At 58.8% G+C, this 16,148-nt stretch overlaps 1 protein-coding gene across 32 annotated transcripts in view; it reads left to right on the forward strand.

Moving 5' to 3' along the window:
- The window catches only part of SH3TC1 (SH3 domain and tetratricopeptide repeats 1), a 42,208-nt gene extending 26,807 nt beyond the window's left edge, over nucleotides 1–15,401 (forward strand). For 22 of the 32 annotated variants that reach the window (XM_063809357.1, XM_016951300.4, XM_063809358.1 and 19 more), the window contains 7 exons: nucleotides 1,615–3,279; nucleotides 6,525–6,705; nucleotides 7,914–8,064; nucleotides 9,752–9,874; nucleotides 10,564–10,714; nucleotides 11,786–11,982; nucleotides 14,994–15,401. In XM_063809357.1, coding sequence (XP_063665427.1) covers nucleotides 1,615–3,279; nucleotides 6,525–6,705; nucleotides 7,914–8,064; nucleotides 9,752–9,874; nucleotides 10,564–10,714; nucleotides 11,786–11,982; nucleotides 14,994–15,251 — 2,726 coding nt within the window. In that variant the 3' untranslated portion in view covers nucleotides 15,252–15,401. Of the gene's footprint in view, nucleotides 1–1,614; nucleotides 3,280–4,711; nucleotides 4,798–6,524; nucleotides 6,706–7,913; nucleotides 8,065–9,751; nucleotides 9,875–10,563; nucleotides 10,715–11,785; nucleotides 11,983–14,993 lie in introns of all 32 variants that reach the window. The other 10 variants (XR_010156443.1, XR_010156448.1, XR_010156450.1 and 7 more) reach the window with 3 other exon arrangements.
- The last annotated feature ends 747 nt before the right edge of the window (nucleotides 15,402–16,148 follow it).

Below are 16,148 nucleotides of genomic sequence, written 5' to 3' on the forward strand. Positions count from 1 at the left end.
GGGCCTGAACCTCCCGTCCACTGTGGCACTGGAGGCCGTGGGGTCCCGCACTTCTTCCAATGAACATGCTGGCCCCCGCCTGGTCCCCGCCCGAGATGGAGCGTCCTTTCCACTGCTTGGGTCCACTTGTAGCTGTGGGTTCCTTTCTCATGACCTGGAGAAGCTGCAGCTTGCCCTCTGCTCTGCCTCAGAGATGGGAGGCCACACTGCCCTCAGCGGGTGGCAGAATTCAGAGCCTTAGGTTGCAGGGGCCTCAACTGAGGTCCCTCAAGGGCCTGCTCCTGCCTGAGGGGCTGATTGAGGGAGACCCTTCCATCTCCCCTCTACAGCTCTGTCTCTTCCCCTCACACAGGGTCCGCATGGGGAGAGCCTGGGGATGTGGACACCCCAAGAGCCCTCGGAAGTTCCCTGGGAATGGGATCCATTCCAGTATATTTGGGATGCAGGCAGGAGGTCCCAGAGGAGGCCTGGAAGCCAGTGGGGAAGGGAAGGCTGTTGTAGGTTTTCCTGGGGGAGGGGGTGGATCCACCCTCTGCCGAAGTCCCTGGAGCAAAGGCGAGTGACTCTCCAGCTGCCCCCAAGGCCAGGGTAATAGCTGGGAGGGGCTGTTTGCCTCTGCCGGGCGGGGGAGATTTCTTAGCTAATCTAGTGTAGTCAAGTCAGACATTTGCCTCTAAATCATATTTAATTTTTTTTTAATTCCAAGGCTTTACAGATGAATAAGGAGACCGTTTGTAGTGAAAATATTTTTTACATGTGAGCTTGAAACAGAGAGTCTATTTAAATCTAGATTCTTTCCTTCCCAGTAATGTCTCCTTTCGTCCCAGGTTTTCCAACAGGAAATGCGCTTGTTTGCTCACCTCTGGGAGGGGGCTTTGGCTGGGAATCCACCAAAGCCAGCAGGCACCAGCAGGCTGCATGGGCAGCCTGGCCTTTGTTAACCCTTTAGGAACTGCGGGCTTCAGGTTTTCAGACCATCCAAGGTGAAGGTGGCCACAGGAGCCTGGAAGCTTTCCCATCCTTCCTGCAGGGATGGTCCATTTCCCTGCATGGAGCTGGGTACATGGCTACAACATCCCTGTCCTCTGCCGTGGGTGGCTTTACCAATTTTGCATAGCAGCTTTTGAGGTGATCAGTAGCTCTGACTGGCTGTTGAGGATTTCATGGATTCCTGTACCCCATCGGGGGGCCCAGTATGCTGACAAAAATTACATTTGTAGTTGTAGTGCTGCGTACACTTGGGTGCAGTTAGAAGGCTTTGATTCTTTCTAAAGGGAAAGGCATCTCTGAGGGATCACTGAGCTGACACATAGTCTCCTAAAATCATGCTGTCAGGTGGGCGACAAAGGAGGACAGGAAGGTGATTTCGTAGGAGAGTCGGGCCATGGGCCTGTGTTTTCCCTGTCCCCACAGTGCCGGAGTTCCTATGTGCTCCAGGCCCTGGGTTTGCATTGCACATAATTCTCAAGGGCTCATGGCAAGCCGGTAGGGCGGTATCATCTGGGAAGTGCTGCACCGGGGACACAGAGGCTGGGGATGCGGGGACCCTGCCCCCAGTGGACCCAGGACTCACTGCTGGACTCTAATCTGTCTAGGTGTTTTTGTGACTTGCAGAAATACCTCCACCTTGCCTGAGCCCGGAGCCACAGGAGACCTTGCAGAAGGTGAAGAATGTTCTGGAACAATGCAAGACCTGCCCAGGCTGCCCCCAGGAGCCAGCGTCCTGGGGTCTCTGTGCGGCATCCAGTGACGTGAGCTTGCAGGACCCCGAGGAGCCCTCCTTCTGCTTGGAAGCTGAGGACGACTGGGAGGACCCAGAGGCCCTGAGCTCACTGCTGCTGTTCCTGAACGCCTCCGGGTACAAGGCCAGCTTCCATGGCCTGTACGATGTGGCGCTGCCATGGCTGAGCAGCGTGTTCCGCAGCTTCAGCGACGAGGAGGAGCTGACTGGGCGCCTGGCACAGGCCCGGGGGGCGGCCAAGAAAGCTGGCCTCCTCATGGCCCTGGCCAGGCTCTGCTTCCTCCTGGGGCGGCTGTGCAGCAGGAGGCTCAAGCTGTCCCAGGCCCGGGTGTACTTTGAGGAAGCGCTGGGGGCCCTGGAGGGCAGCTTCGGGGACCTGTTCCTGGTGGTGGCTGTGTACGCCAACCTGGCCAGCATTTACCGGAAGCAGAAGAACCGGGAGAAGTGTGCACAGGTGGTGCCCAAAGCCATGGCCCTGCTCCTGGGGACGCCCGACCACATCTGCAGCACCGAGGCGGAGGGGGAGATCCTGCAGCTGGCGCTGCGGCGGGCGGTGGGTGGCCAGAGCCTGCAGGCCGAGGCCCGGGCCTGCTTCCTGCTGGCCAGGCACCACGTGCACCTCAAGCAGCCCGAGGAGGCCCTGCCCTTCCTAGAGCGGCTGCTGCTTTTGCACAGGGACTCGGGAGCCCCAGAGGCTGCGTGGCTCTCAGACTGCTACCTACTCCTGGCTGACATCTACAGCCGCAAGTGCCTGCCCCACCTGGTGCTGAGCTGTGTCAAGGTGGCCTCATTGCGGACACGGGGCTCGCTGGCCGGCTCGCTGAGGAGTGTGAACCTGGTGCTCCAGAACACCCCCCAGCCCCACAGCCTCCCTGCCCAGACTTCCCACTACCTCAGGCAAGCGCTGGCATCCCTGACCCCGGGCACGGGCCAGGCGCTGCGCGGCCCCCTCTACACCAGCTTGGCCCAGCTGTACAGCCACCATGGCTGCCACGGCCCGGCCATCACCTTTATGACGCAGGCAGTGGAAGCCAGTGCTGTTGCCGGAGTCCATGCCATCGTGGACCACCTGGTGGCCCTGGCCTGGCTGCACGTGCTTCATGGGCAGAGCCCGGTGGCCCTGGACATCCTGCAGTCTGTCCAGGATGCGGTGGTGGCCAGCGAGGACCAGGAGGGCGTGATTGCCAACATGGTGGCCGTGGCTCTGAAGAGGACGGGCCGGACAAGGCAGGCAGCCGAGAGCTACTACCGCGCCCTTCGGGCGGCTCGGGACCTGGGCCAGCAGAGGAACCAGGCAGTGGGGCTGGCCAACTTCGGGGCCCTGTGCCTGCACGCGGGTGCCAGCAGGCTGGCCCAGCACTACCTCCTGGAGGCCGTGCGGCTGTTCTCGAGGCTGCCCCTCGGGGAGTGTGGCCGGGACTTCACCCACGTGCTCCTGCAGCTGGGCCACCTCTGCACCCGCCAGGGCCCGGCCCAGCAGGGCAAGGGCTACTACGAGTGGGCCCTTCTGGTCGCCGTGGAGATGGGCCACGTGGAGAGTGAGTGCCACAGTTCCTCCCGCATGCCTTCCGGGGCCACTCGGGTCAGGGCACACCTGGGGTTTGTGATTCAGACACAAGCGGTGGTTTTTCCACCATCGAAAGTGCTGAGTCATGGCAAACAGCAGATGTTGGCAAGCGCCCTGGAGACAGGCAGTTCCCACGCAGGGCCAGGCCCTCTGTGCCCTACTGGGGGAGCCAGCTCCTCCTGGTTTGCCCAGGGACCATCCTGCCTTGAGCACTGAAAGTCCTGCATGCTGGGAATCCCTGAAGTCTGGGCAACGGGCGGTGGGTCACCCTAGACATAACCCAGGAAGCGAGGCAGGCTCCGCTGAGCTAGGACTTGGGGCCCCTCCGTGAGCCAGGCCCCGAATGCCGGTGCTTGTGCCCATGTTATCTGCTTGGCATCTCGGCAGCCCTGTGCACCTGTCATCCCACTTCACAGAGGACGCAAGGGCGGGTGGTTACCCAAAGCCACAGAGCAGTTTATGCAAAAGCAGCTCGTTGTGCAGAGTGTGCCACGTCCCACCCACAAATGGGGCTTGTGGGGTCCTTGGGTGGCAGGGGCTGAGCGTGGGAAAGTGAGCTTCAGGCCAGAGAAGCCACAAAAGGGTGAGTGGTGTGATGGCGGGGCAGCTCTTGGCCCCGGGTTAGGGAAGCCTCTTTAGTCTGGGACCAGAGGGTTGAGAAGATTTAGTCAAGTAATACGTGGTGGGTGAGGGGCTGGTGGTGTAGCCTGTGTGAAGGCCCAGGGGTGAGCGAGTAGGGGTGAGTGAGTGGGGGTGTGATGGGGGTGAGTGAGCAGGGGGTGAGTGAGCGGGGGTGTGATGGGGGTGAGTGAGCGGGGTGTGAGTGGGTGAGCGGGGATGAGTGGGGTGTAAGTGGGGGTGAGTGAGCAGGGCCTATGCAGGGAGGTGCAGAGTTGGGCGTGGGTTGGTTGGGTGCTGGATGGTGAGAAGCTCTGCTGGAGAGCTAAGCAGGGCCTGGGGCCTCAGGCTGTGGCTTGGCCTTTTCCCCAAGGGCACTGGGGAGCCATCTGCCCAAGGAAGAGTGGGGGGTTCAGACCCAGGCTTCTTCCCCAGGGCCATTCTCTGACTGCAAGGAGACCCTCCAGAAACCCGGCACCCCAGCCCCCACTACAGCCTCCGGTGGGTCCTGGCACAATAGCCTGTGGCACCTCCTACGAGGCCGTCCCCGGGGTGCTGGGGGATTCAGACTTGGAAATGCAGGCCAGGAAACGGGGATCATGCTTCCCTGTCTCCCCGCCCCGCGTTGAACAGTCGAGGAGACCGGGGGCCAGGGGACGAGGATCATGCTTCCCTGTCTCCCAGCCCCGCGTTGAACAGTCGAGAAGACCGAGGGTGGGGCTGATACCCCACATGCTTACTTGTGGTCATTTTTGAGTCACTTTTGGTAGTTTGTGTCTTTCTAGGAGTTTGGCTGTTGCGTCTGGATGATCTGATTTGTTGGCATACAATTGTTCGTAGTGTTCTCATGGAATCCTTTTATTTCTGTCAGGTCAGCAATAATGTTCCCTCTTTCATTTCTGATTTTAGAAACGTGGGTTTTTAATTTTTAATTTATTTATTTTTATTAGAGGTGGGGTCTCGTCATGTTCCCCCAGGCTGGTCTTGAATGCTGGCCTCAAGCGCTCCTCCCACTTCGGCCTCACAAAGTGCTGGGATGACAGGCGTGAGCCATGGTGCTCGGTCTCTGATTTTAGTCATTTGTGTCCCATCTTCCTTTTCTTGGTCAGTCTGCTGAAAGATTTGTCAATTTTGTTAATATTTTCGAAAAACCCACTTTTGGTTCTGTTGATTAGCTCTTTTGTTTTTCCATTCTCTGTATTTTTACTTCCCATTTCCACTCTCATGTTTATTATTTTCTTCCTTTTACTCGCTTTGGGTTTAGTTCATTCTTCTTTTTCTAGTTTCTTAAGGTGGAAGGTTGGGTTTTTGATTTGAGATTTTTCTTCTTTCTTTGCATGTAGACATTTAGAGTTACACATTTCCCTTTCAGCACTGCCTTAGCTGCATCTTGGAATTTTTGATATGCTGTGCTTTTTTTTTTTTTTTTAGACAGAGTTTTGCTCTATTGCCCAGGCTGGAGTGCAGTGGTGCAACCTCGGCTCACTGCAATCTCTACCTGGGTTCAAGCCATTCTCCTGCCTCAGCCTCCCGAGTAGCTGGGATTACAGACATGCACCACCACACCCGGCTAATTTTTGTATTTTTTTGTAGAGACGGGGGTTTCACCATGTTTCCCAGGCTAGTCTCAAACTCCTGGACTCAAGTGATTCTCCCGCCTCGGCCTCCCGCAGTGCTGGGATGACAGGCATGAGCCATTGCTCTGGCCCATGCTGTGCGTTTGTTTTCATTCTTCTCAAATTAGTTTTCAGTTTCCCTGATGGTCTCTTCTTTGACTCACTGGTTGTTTAGGAGTGTGTCATTTCCACATATTTTTGACTTTCCCAAATTTCCTTCACTGTTGATGTCCAGTTTCACGCCAGTACAGCTGAAGAACACTCCTGCTTTGGTCTCAGTCCTTTTCCATTCACTGAGGCTCATTGTGTGGCCTGGCACGTGGCCTGTCTTGGGGAGTGTCCCGTGGGCGCTTGAGAGGACTGTGTATTCTGCCGTTGTTGGGTGGCGTGTGTGATAGATGTCTACTCGGCGTACCTGGTTTCTGGTGTTCATCTCCGGAATGTTGCTGACACTAGAAAATCAGCAGCTTTCCACCGTTCCCAGCGCCTTGGCTTTGGGAGAGGCCCGTGAGCCTGTGGGTTTGGAGCCTGGCTGCACGGGAGGAGCATGTGTGGGAACGCCAGGGGCCGGCTTTGAACCCCATTCCCCCAACATGATGCCGTGTGTGGCAGACGTGACATTTGGCTTTGCACCCCCAGGGTTTCATCTGCGACAGGGGCTACTTGTGTCCCTGGCCTCGTCAGCTCGGGCTGAAGGCGGCCCTGGTCCTGGCCAGAGGGGCTTTGTGAAGCAGAAATAGATGGCCTGGTGCAGGGGCCGAGCTTGGCTAGGGCCTCAGCCCTGGGGGTTGTAAAGAAGGCCGGCCTCTACCATGGGCATCTGCACCAAGCTGTGCCCATGTCACGGTGTGCTCAGCGGTTCCCCGCCTGTGGGGCCCAGGCTCACAGAGGTGTGAAAGAGGCAAGCACACCGCAGGGGCCTCTGAGCCCAGCCAGCCTCGCTTCGATGCTGGGAGGCTGACCTCTTTTGTCTTCTGCCCAGGCCAGCTGCGGGCCGTCCAGCGGCTGTGCCACTTCTACAGCGCCGTCATGCCCAGCGAGGCCCAGTGTGTCATCTACCATGAGCTCCAGCTCTCCCTGGCCTGCAAGGTGGCCGACAAGGTGCTGGAGGGGCAGCTCCTGGAGACCATCAGTCAGCTCTACCTGTCCCTGGGCACCGAGAGGTGAGGGCTGGCTCTGTGGTGGTGGGGGCGGGGGGAGGGGGCAAAGGGGGCGGTGGGGCGGGGGCACAGGGAAGCTGGCCCAGGGCCCCAGCAGCCCCTCTCCTTGGGATCATTTGGTTCCTTGGCATTGGATGCTCTGAGCTGGGGGGCCTGGGGTTGTCCCAGGGCTGCTGATGACCCGTGAGTCCCAGCTTGAGCTTCCCTTGTTGGGTGACACGTCTTCCCATTCCTGCTTGCACACCTCCCCAAAGGTCATTTCAACCCCAGCAGAAGCAGTTACATGCATTCTGAGCTGTTCTTCCTACCATGGTGGCTTTTGTCATCTGACCTCTGCCTGCCCCGAGTCTTCACTCCTGGCCTTCACCTGTCCCCTTAAATGTGACCACAGCAGCCACCTGTGGCTTCTCTCCCACAGAAGACAGAGCCAGTTGTGTCACCTGCTTCCCTGGGGCAGGGTTTCAAGGTCTCACATCCCACATGTGGCCCACTTGGCTCTCCCGTAGCATCCTGACCTGGTGGGGTAACCATGGCCCTGGCCACCCCACCCATAGGGCCCAGTGACATTGCTGCACTCACACCCCTTCGACTCACCAAGAGAGCAGGGAAGGAGCCAGATTCCACAGGGACCCGGGAGATCGGCTCCAGCCTTGGCCTCAGGTTCACAGCAGGAAAATGGGCCAGTGTGTTAGAGCCATGCTTCTCAAAGTGTGGTCCCTGGACCAGCAGAGCAGCATCCATGTCACCTAGGAGCTTGTGGCAAGTGGGAGTTCTAGGGCCCGCCCCAGGCCCGTGGAGCCAGAAGCTCTGGGGGCAGGCCAGCAAGCTATATGGACAGGCCTCTGGATGACTGTGATGCCTGCGCACCTTGAGAACCATCGGCCTGGATAGCATCTGAACACTGATGGCTCCTGGTGCGTCTGGAGAAGACACAGGCCATGTATGGGACGCGGGGGAGATGGACTAGCACGCTCCCCCAGCCACAGGGCAGCATGATGCCCAGTTCCCTCAGAAGGATGTCCTTCATCTTTTCCGTGCCGTGTGTGTTCACCCCCGCCCTCTCAGCAGCCTGGGAAGGGCAGAACACTGCACACACAAGAGGGCCATTCCCAGTCCCATTCCAGATTCATCTGTCACCAGACCCACGGGAGGAGGCAGACTGGTTCCAGGAGGATGAGAGCCCTTGTTCTGATACCTGTGTCTGATTCCAGGGCCTACAAATCCGCACTGGACTACACCAAACGAAGTCTGGGGATTTTCATTGACCTCCAGAAGAAAGAGAAGGAGGCGCATGCCTGGCTGCAAGCAGGGAAGATCTATTACATCTTGCGGCAGAGCGAGCTGGTGGACCTCTACATCCAGGTGAGTGGTGAGGGATGCAGGAGGGCCTCTGCACATATTCACTCTCCATCCATCCATCCATCCACCCATTGATGATGATGATAGATGATCCTTCCATCATCTATTTACCTGTTCATCCATCCATCCATCCATCCATCCATCCATATCCATCCATCCATCCATCATCTACCCATTCACCTATGGGTCCTTCCTTCCATCCATCCATCCATCCATCCATCATCTACCCATTCACCTATGGGTCCTTCCTTCCATCCATCCATCCATCCATCTATCTATCCATCATCCATCCATCCTTCCATTATCCATCCATTCACCTGTTCATCCTTCCATCCATCATCCATCCATCATCCATCCATCCTTCCATCATCCATCCATCCTTCCATTATCCATCCATTCACCTGTTCGTCCTTCCATCCATCCATCATCCATCCATCTATCCATCATCCGTCCATCCATCCATCAGGCATCCATCCTTCCATCATCCATCCATTCACCTGTCATCCTTCCATTCATCCATCCATTATCCATCCATCCATTCATCCATCATTCATCCATTCTTTTATCATCCATCCATTCACCCATCCATCCATCCATTCACCTGTTTGTCCACCCATCCATTTATCCATCCATCATTCATCCATCCACCCACCCATCTACCCATTAATCCATCCCTCCATTCATTTGTCTGTCCATTTGTTTATCCATACATTCGTCTATCCACCCATCTATCCATCCCTCCATCCATATGTACATACATACATCATCCACCCTCCACCCATCCTTCCATACATTATCCACCCACCCATACATACACACATCATTCAACCCACCCACTCATCCACTCATCTGTCCGTCCATCCATCCATCCATGTACCTATACATCTGCTCATCCATTTATCCATCCATCCACTCATTCCTAAGCCACTGCTGAGCACCTGTTGTATGCCTTTCTCCTCTCTCCCACTGGTTACCTCATATCCTCCCCCAATGGCCAGCATCTTCTCCCTGAGGGCAGAGGCACAGCCCCTCACAGTGCCCAGCACCTGCTGGTATACAGCACATGCTCAAATAATGTGGCCTCTCAGTTAACATACAGAAGAACTTGCTCCAAGCGACATGTGGCAAATCTCCTTACAAAATGCATCTGTCATAGCAGCAGTTTTCAGAGGCTTTCCCAAACACAGTGTGATCTGGAACAAACTGGGAAGCCCAAGAGCCTGGTGAAGCTTTTGTTTTTGAGCACCTGCTGTATACTTCCTTGAGCTGAGAAGAAGGATCAAGAGCTCATGGCCAAGAGGGGACCAGCCCACCCACAAACACTGTTGATGTGGGGTCCTGAGCTGTGGCAGGGATGTGGCAACTCAGAAAGGAGCCAGGGGATGGGTTCCCAGCAATCTGGGGGCCATGGAAGCTGGTTTGAGTGCAGGGGGAGTGGGCTAGGGCTAGCAGGATTCACAGGTGTCGGGCTCCTGGGCTGCAGCTGCACAGTCACCTCCTGGCACTCAGGACAATGAGATCATTGTCCCCATGCCAGCGGTGGGGGCGGCCCTAATGCACAGGATCTGAAAAAGGCTCAGGTGCACCTGCAGTGTGTGAGAGGAAGGAGGCTGGGCGGGGGAGTCCCACCTGGGTGGGCGTGGCCACCTCGCCAGGTGTGGGTCTTGAGGGAACTTCTGCCTCCTTTCAGGTGGCACAGAATGTGGCCCTGTACACAGGCGACCCCAACCTGGGGCTGGAACTGTTTGAGGCGGCTGGAGACATCTTCTTCGACGGGGCCTGGGAGCGGGAGAAAGCTGTGTCCTTCTACCGGGTGAGCTGGCCTGTGGGCTGATGTGGGTGGGCCCCAGGGGGGCACCTTGAGGGCTGAGGCACAGGTGTGGCAGGGCCGCCCATGCACATGCTTAGTTTCCTAGTGGTTTCACCGGGAATGATATTGACTGTGCCCCCCGCCCGGGACAAACACTTGGGGCCTGGACACAGCAATGGCCTTACCCTTGCACCCGATGATCTCAAGAAACCTTGAGTGGGAAGTCCTGTCCCCATCTTACAGATGAGGAAACTGAGGCTCAGAGAGGCACAGGGACATGTCAAAGGACACAAAGCATGCCAGTGGGAGGGCCAGGGCCCAGGTCTGCATGCACCCTGAAGCAGGGACAGCTTCTCCCTTCCTCTGAGCTCACAGTGTGGCTCAGCCCTGGGCACAGATAAATGTGGTGTTTTTAGAGCAGAGAGGAGTGCTGGCTCCCCCCAGTCAGACCCCTGGTGCCCAGGCGGGAGGGGCTGGTCTGAGGCTGCCGGGTGTAGCTGGATGGGCCTCAGGTGACTCTTCAGCCCCTAGCTTGGGTGTCTGAACCGCCCTTTAACTCAGAGCACAGAGCTATGTGGAGGCCCAGGGGTAGCTGGGGCGTGGGAAGCTCCGAGCATATGTTTGAGCTCTGAGGAGGGCACTGGGCAAGGTGGGTGCTGTGGGAAGCCTGACCCCACCTGCCTGTGTGGCAGGACCGGGCCCTGCCCCTGGCAGTGACTACGGGCAACCGCAAGGCGGAGCTGCGGCTGTGCAACAAGCTGGTGGCACTGCTGGCCACGCTGGAGGAGCCCCAGGAGGGCTTGGAGTTTGCCCACATGGCCCTAGCACTCAGCATCACCCTGGGTAAGCCCCCTGAGCCCCTGCCTGGCCAGGACCCACACTTTGCCAGAGCTCAGCCTCCAGGTCTGCAGGGCAGGAGCCGAAACAGCTGCCGGATTTTCCTGGTTTCCTGTCCAGGCAGGCACATCTGCCCAGCTGGCTCCCCCGTCCGGCTGTGGGGCACAGCCCGAGGTTCCTCACGCAGTGCAGAGCTCCCTGCCTGGCTGAGCTCTGCTTCCTGTGCCTCTTCCCCCTGCTGACCACGAGGGCTGCCCAGTGTGCCTTCTGCCTTCCAGACATGCCAGACATCTCGTTGGTCCCTGCATGTGCCAGGCTGAGTGGCACATTCCCTTTCTCTTGTGCCCTTCCCACCCTCATCAACCACACGGCTCTCTGGCTGATGAAATCCCAGTTCCCCTTCCAGCAGCCTGCCCCTTAATGCCAGGCATCCCCCGGTGCTGTGCCAGGGTCGTCTGTCCTCTAAAGAGAGGGAGCCCCAGACAGGCCACATGCCCCAGCGCCTTGTGCCCCAGGGCCTGGTACACAGGTGTGCAGCCGCGTGGGAATGCATTGAATGCAGGCTCCACAGCACTTACCCTGAAAAGGGGAGGACACTGGAGACAGCCTGGGTGGGCTCGCGCATCTGTGGGGGGACCTGGAGCTCAGGCACACAGTGACTCCCCAAGGTAGGGGACTCTGATCATGACACACCCAGGAAGAGTTGGATGTCACGTCTGTGGGTTGCCTGGAGCCCTGGTGCCCAGGAGCGCGTGGGCTGCATGCCTTTTGGGCTCTTCTGGTTAAAAACAGTGAGCAAAGGCAGGTGGCTATATGTAGGCACACAGCTGGGCCATCCAAGTCCAACTTTGCCAAAGCCTCACGGTAGATGGGGGCAGGCCTTATTAGTTCTGCTTTGTAGATGGGAAAGTGAGTCTGGGAGCTGGGAAGGGACTGGCCAGAACTGCCCAGGTGACCGCAGTGCCTGGAGGCGAGCAAGGTGCTGCTGGGGTCTGCATGCCTGCTCCTGAGGGGCCTGTGCCCTGCCTGCCCCAGGGAGCCACGTTCTCACACCTGCCCCCTTGGCCTGCACCCCAGGGGACCGGCTGAACGAGCGCGTGGCCTACCACCGGCTGGCCGCCCTGCAACACCGACTGGGCCATGGCGAGCTGGCAGAGCACTTCTACCTCAAGGCCCTGTCGCTCTGCAACTCGCCGCTGGAGTTTGATGAGGAGACCCTCTACTACGTGAAGGTGTACCTGGTGCTCGGTGACATCATCTTCTATGACCTGAAGGTGGGTGGGGAGGGGCTGGGCTCAGGGTGTTCCCGGCCCCCTTGGGGTGGGATCTCCACCCAGACCCCTGAGGCCTGGGTTCCAGCCTTCCTTAAGAATGGCCCAGTGGCCTCCCTGGAGCGCTGCGCCTGGCTGGAGGAGCTGGCAAGGTTAGTAGACACAACCCAGCTCCCAAGCTGGCCAGGCCTCACCCTCAAGAACTCAGCCTCAGCCAGGGAGGCTGATACATGAGTGGGCAATGGTGGCCTCTTGGTAAAGAAGGGGGATTGTAGTCAGGGGGGCCCTCCTGGAGGAGGTGACACCAAAGCTGAGTCTTGACAGTCAAGTGTCAAGTTGTATCTAACAAAGAAAACAGAGTAGGGAGAAGGACATTTGGGGGGATGGCATCATCCTCACATTGAATCCATGTTGCAACATCCAACCCAAATCCCGGCGCCTCCGCTAGGAAGCCTGCCAGGGTGCCAGGCTGCACTGAGCAACTCCTTCCTGGAGTCCCGAGACACCTTGAATCTTCACATCACCCAGGCAGGGTGGGGCGGGGCCGGTGTCTTACCACCTGCTTCACAGGCAGGGAAACCCCAGCTCAGGGCAGGTGCAGTGGGGCGGGGCCCCAGACAGCCAGGCTGAGGCCTTGCTGGTCGGGTCTGTCTGGAGAGGAGGTGCTGGGACCTGTGCTCCCTCTGCGCCCAGCCCTGCAGGGGTGGAGAACTGGGACCGGCAGACTCGGATCTGGGATGTCCCCACCCCCTTGCCCAGCAGGCGCCCGCCCCTACTCAGCATCACACTGGCACTGCATCGGTGCTCCTTGTGGGCTGGGGGGCCAGGGCGCTCCAGTCCAGGGACTGAGCTCTTGGGGGCCTTAGAACAACACGAGGAGCTGCGGCAGCCCTAAGACCCCGCCCCGTATCCCCCGTGGCAGGCCTGGGGCTGCCAGGGAGGCCCCCGCCCGGTGCTGGCGACACCTGGTGGTCAGAAGCGGTCCCTGTGGCCTCCCAAGTCCCAGCCAGACGGGGAGGTGCCAGGTGTCTGGCCCAGAGGGACGCTGCTCACTGCTCAGGGGCTGGCCTGGGACCCAGGGGACAGGCCTTCCAGAGGGGACTTTATCTCTCTTAGTCATGCCTGCTGCCCACTCCGCCCACCCAGGAGGAAGGAAAGGACCAAGTAGTCCCTGAGAGGCCAAAGTCCATGGCTGGGGTCGAGGGGCAGAGGCCTCCTTCACCTCCTTCCCCTGCACAGCCCTCTGGGCCTCATGGTGACTGTGCTGTCAGCGCAGGCCAGCTTCCCACAGGGAGGCCCCCTCGGAATTCCCCCAGGGCCGCTGTCTTTCCAAGGCCACACCCTCCTCCTTGTGTAGAGGTGCCGGACCCAGGGCCCAGAGAGGTGGCAGAGAAAGCCGGTTTGGATGGGGCCTGGAAGGCTGGCAGAGAGGCAGGGGTAAATGGGCATCTTTGCCGATTGCCTCTAAAATGGGGTCCCCTTTAGTCTACATGTGAGAGTGAGCCCTGGAATAGGGTGGATTAGGTGTGTCCTGGCTCAGCCTGCCACCCACTAGCTGCTGCACGCACTACAGGCACATGCAAATGCACATGCACGCTGCACGCACAGGGACACACACACACAGAGACACATGCACACACGAGCACACACAGGCACAGGCACACAGAGACACATGCACACATGGTCACGCACACGCAAATGCACACAGGCACACACACAGGCCCCATGTACACACAGGCACATGCACAAATACACAGACACATGCACACAGGCACATGCACACACACGGACACGCACACGCAGATGCACACAGGCATATGCACACATAGGCACACACAGGCACACGCAAATGCACCCAGGCACATGCACACAGGCACACACACAGACATGCACACAGGCACACGCACACAGGCACGTGCACACACACGGGCATACACAGACACAGGCACATGCGCACAGAGACACATATGCTTTGGCTGGCTCCTTCCTGTTTAGTTGGGATGCCACCCGCTTCAGGAAGCCCTTGCCTCCCACCCTAGGCTGAGTCTGGGGCCTCCTGGGCCCCCACAGGCTCCTGGGCTTGCCTCTGCCACAGCCCTGGCCACCCTGTGTGGTCAGTGTTCACTCCCAGGTCCCCCAGAGGAGCAGGGACGTTAGGCTCAGCCATGCACCTGGCACAGAGTCCAGTGTTCGGTGGGGCTGGGGGCGTTGGATGAGCAGTGATGTGACTCGGGCCCTTCTCGCACCCCTGCCCTGTGTGTGGGGCGGGGCAGTGAGGGCATGGGCTGCTGCATCTTAGACTTTGTCCTTGGCCCTGGGAGCCATCTTGAGATGGTAAAGGGGAATGGGCCAAGCTTGGGTCTTAGAGAGGTCCCTTGGGTGACCCCCATGTGGAGGAGGTGCCTGGGGAGAAGCTGGGTGGGGGATGGGAGGGTCAAGGAGGAGGTCTGGGAAGTGGCATCCCAACCCAGGGATGGTGAGTTTGAGCCACAGATGCATTGAAAATGGGAGTGGATGTCTGGGGCATCACACTCCGTCAATATTTCAGGGAAGATTCCCAGAGAGGACACCTGGGAGATGCTTTTATACCTGGTCCGGCCCATGGAGGGCCTGGAAATGGTCAGCATGGACAGGGGCCAGAGGGAAGCCTGGGTCACTCAACACTGTGCCCCTGCTGTGGCTGGGAGCCACGGGTCCTGCATGGAACTCTCAGAGCAGGCAGGATCCGCCCCAACCTCAGCCCACGGGGAAAGCAGCCACTGCCTGCAGAGAGGGTGGGGCTGGGACAGGAGGCTCGGGGTGACTGGGGTGTAGGGATAATCAGGAATCCTTCCAGGGGGTGCCAGGGCCGTCTCCACCTCCTGCAGCTGAGCCCACAGCAGTGTCACAGGCTTCGGGGCTCATGGGGTGAGCCAGCATTGGCCGGACATGTGGAACGACCTGGGCACATGAACGGCCTCTGGGGAGACTGGCTCCGAGTCCCCCTTTTGCTGAGCATGGCCTGTCCACTTCAGGACCCGTTTGATGCAGCCGGGTACTACCAGCTGGCGCTGGCGGCCGCCGTGGACCTGGGCAACAAGAAGGCACAGCTGAAGATCTACACGCGGCTGGCCACCATCTACCACAACTTCCTCCTGGACCGTGAGAAGTCGCTCTTCTTCTACCAGAAGGCCAGGACCTTCGCCACAGAGCTCAACGTCCGCAGGGTCAACCTGCCTCCTCTGCCACTCTGCGGGTGGGCCCCCTGGTTGGCCCCCAGCCACCCTCGCTGAGGACAGCGTCCAAGGGAGTGGGTTTTGTGCAAGGGGTGGGGGTCTCCTGCCTCTCCTGGTGTCGCCGGTGGCTCATTTTCTGGCAAATGGAGGCACGAACGCAGGGGCCAAATAGCAATAAATGGGTTTTGTTTTTTTTTTTTGCAATAACTTATCGAAGTCAGCAGGGCATCCTTCCCTAGTGTGCTTCCTGGGGCGTGTCTAGGGGCCAGCTCCCTTCCCTGGGGGCAGCCCTGCTGCTATGTCCTGATCTTGGGTATGAGAAGGACCCCGAGTCCAACAGACCTGTGCCAGGTCACCATGAGCCTGGGTTTCGTTGGCAGCCAGAGGGGAGATGGTGGTGGAACTCCCTGGGCAGCTGCTCGGAGCTTTTGCTGTAGGTCTTGTGCCACCCTTGCCTTTAATCCTCAGGCCACTGTGCGCGGAGGTGGGGGCTGCTAGTGCCCCCATTCGCCAGTGAAGAAATAGAGGCACAGAGAGGTTAACTGTCTGGCCCACCATCACACAGACGCAGAGCCCAGTGCGCTGACCACCACACCACCCTGCCGGCCTGCTGCCAGGAAGGTGCCCCCATTAGGACACAAGGTCAGTTCCTGCACCTCTCTTGTGGTGTCAGGAGAGCCCCAGGCCAGTGAGGGTGGCCCAGGGGATCCCCCACTAAGTGTCCTCTGGTCCCAGACTTGGCTGGGCTGAGCCTGACCAGTCCCACCTCCAGCCACTGGTCAGTCCTGCGGGAAGTGAGATGCAGGGACCTCTGCCTGTGTAGACGCTGCTGCCCAGTGTTGAAAGCCTTTTCTGGGCTGCCCCTCAGCCCTCCCCACGTACCCCTCCCCTTCCGGCCCCCGGCCCTCATCTCAGTCCCCAGGAATCCCAGGTTTTCCTTCTTGGAATCTCTTG

This window comes from Pan troglodytes, chromosome 3 (genome assembly GCF_028858775.2).
Source record: "Pan troglodytes isolate AG18354 chromosome 3, NHGRI_mPanTro3-v2.0_pri, whole genome shotgun sequence".
Taxonomy (NCBI): domain Eukaryota; kingdom Metazoa; phylum Chordata; class Mammalia; order Primates; family Hominidae; genus Pan; species Pan troglodytes.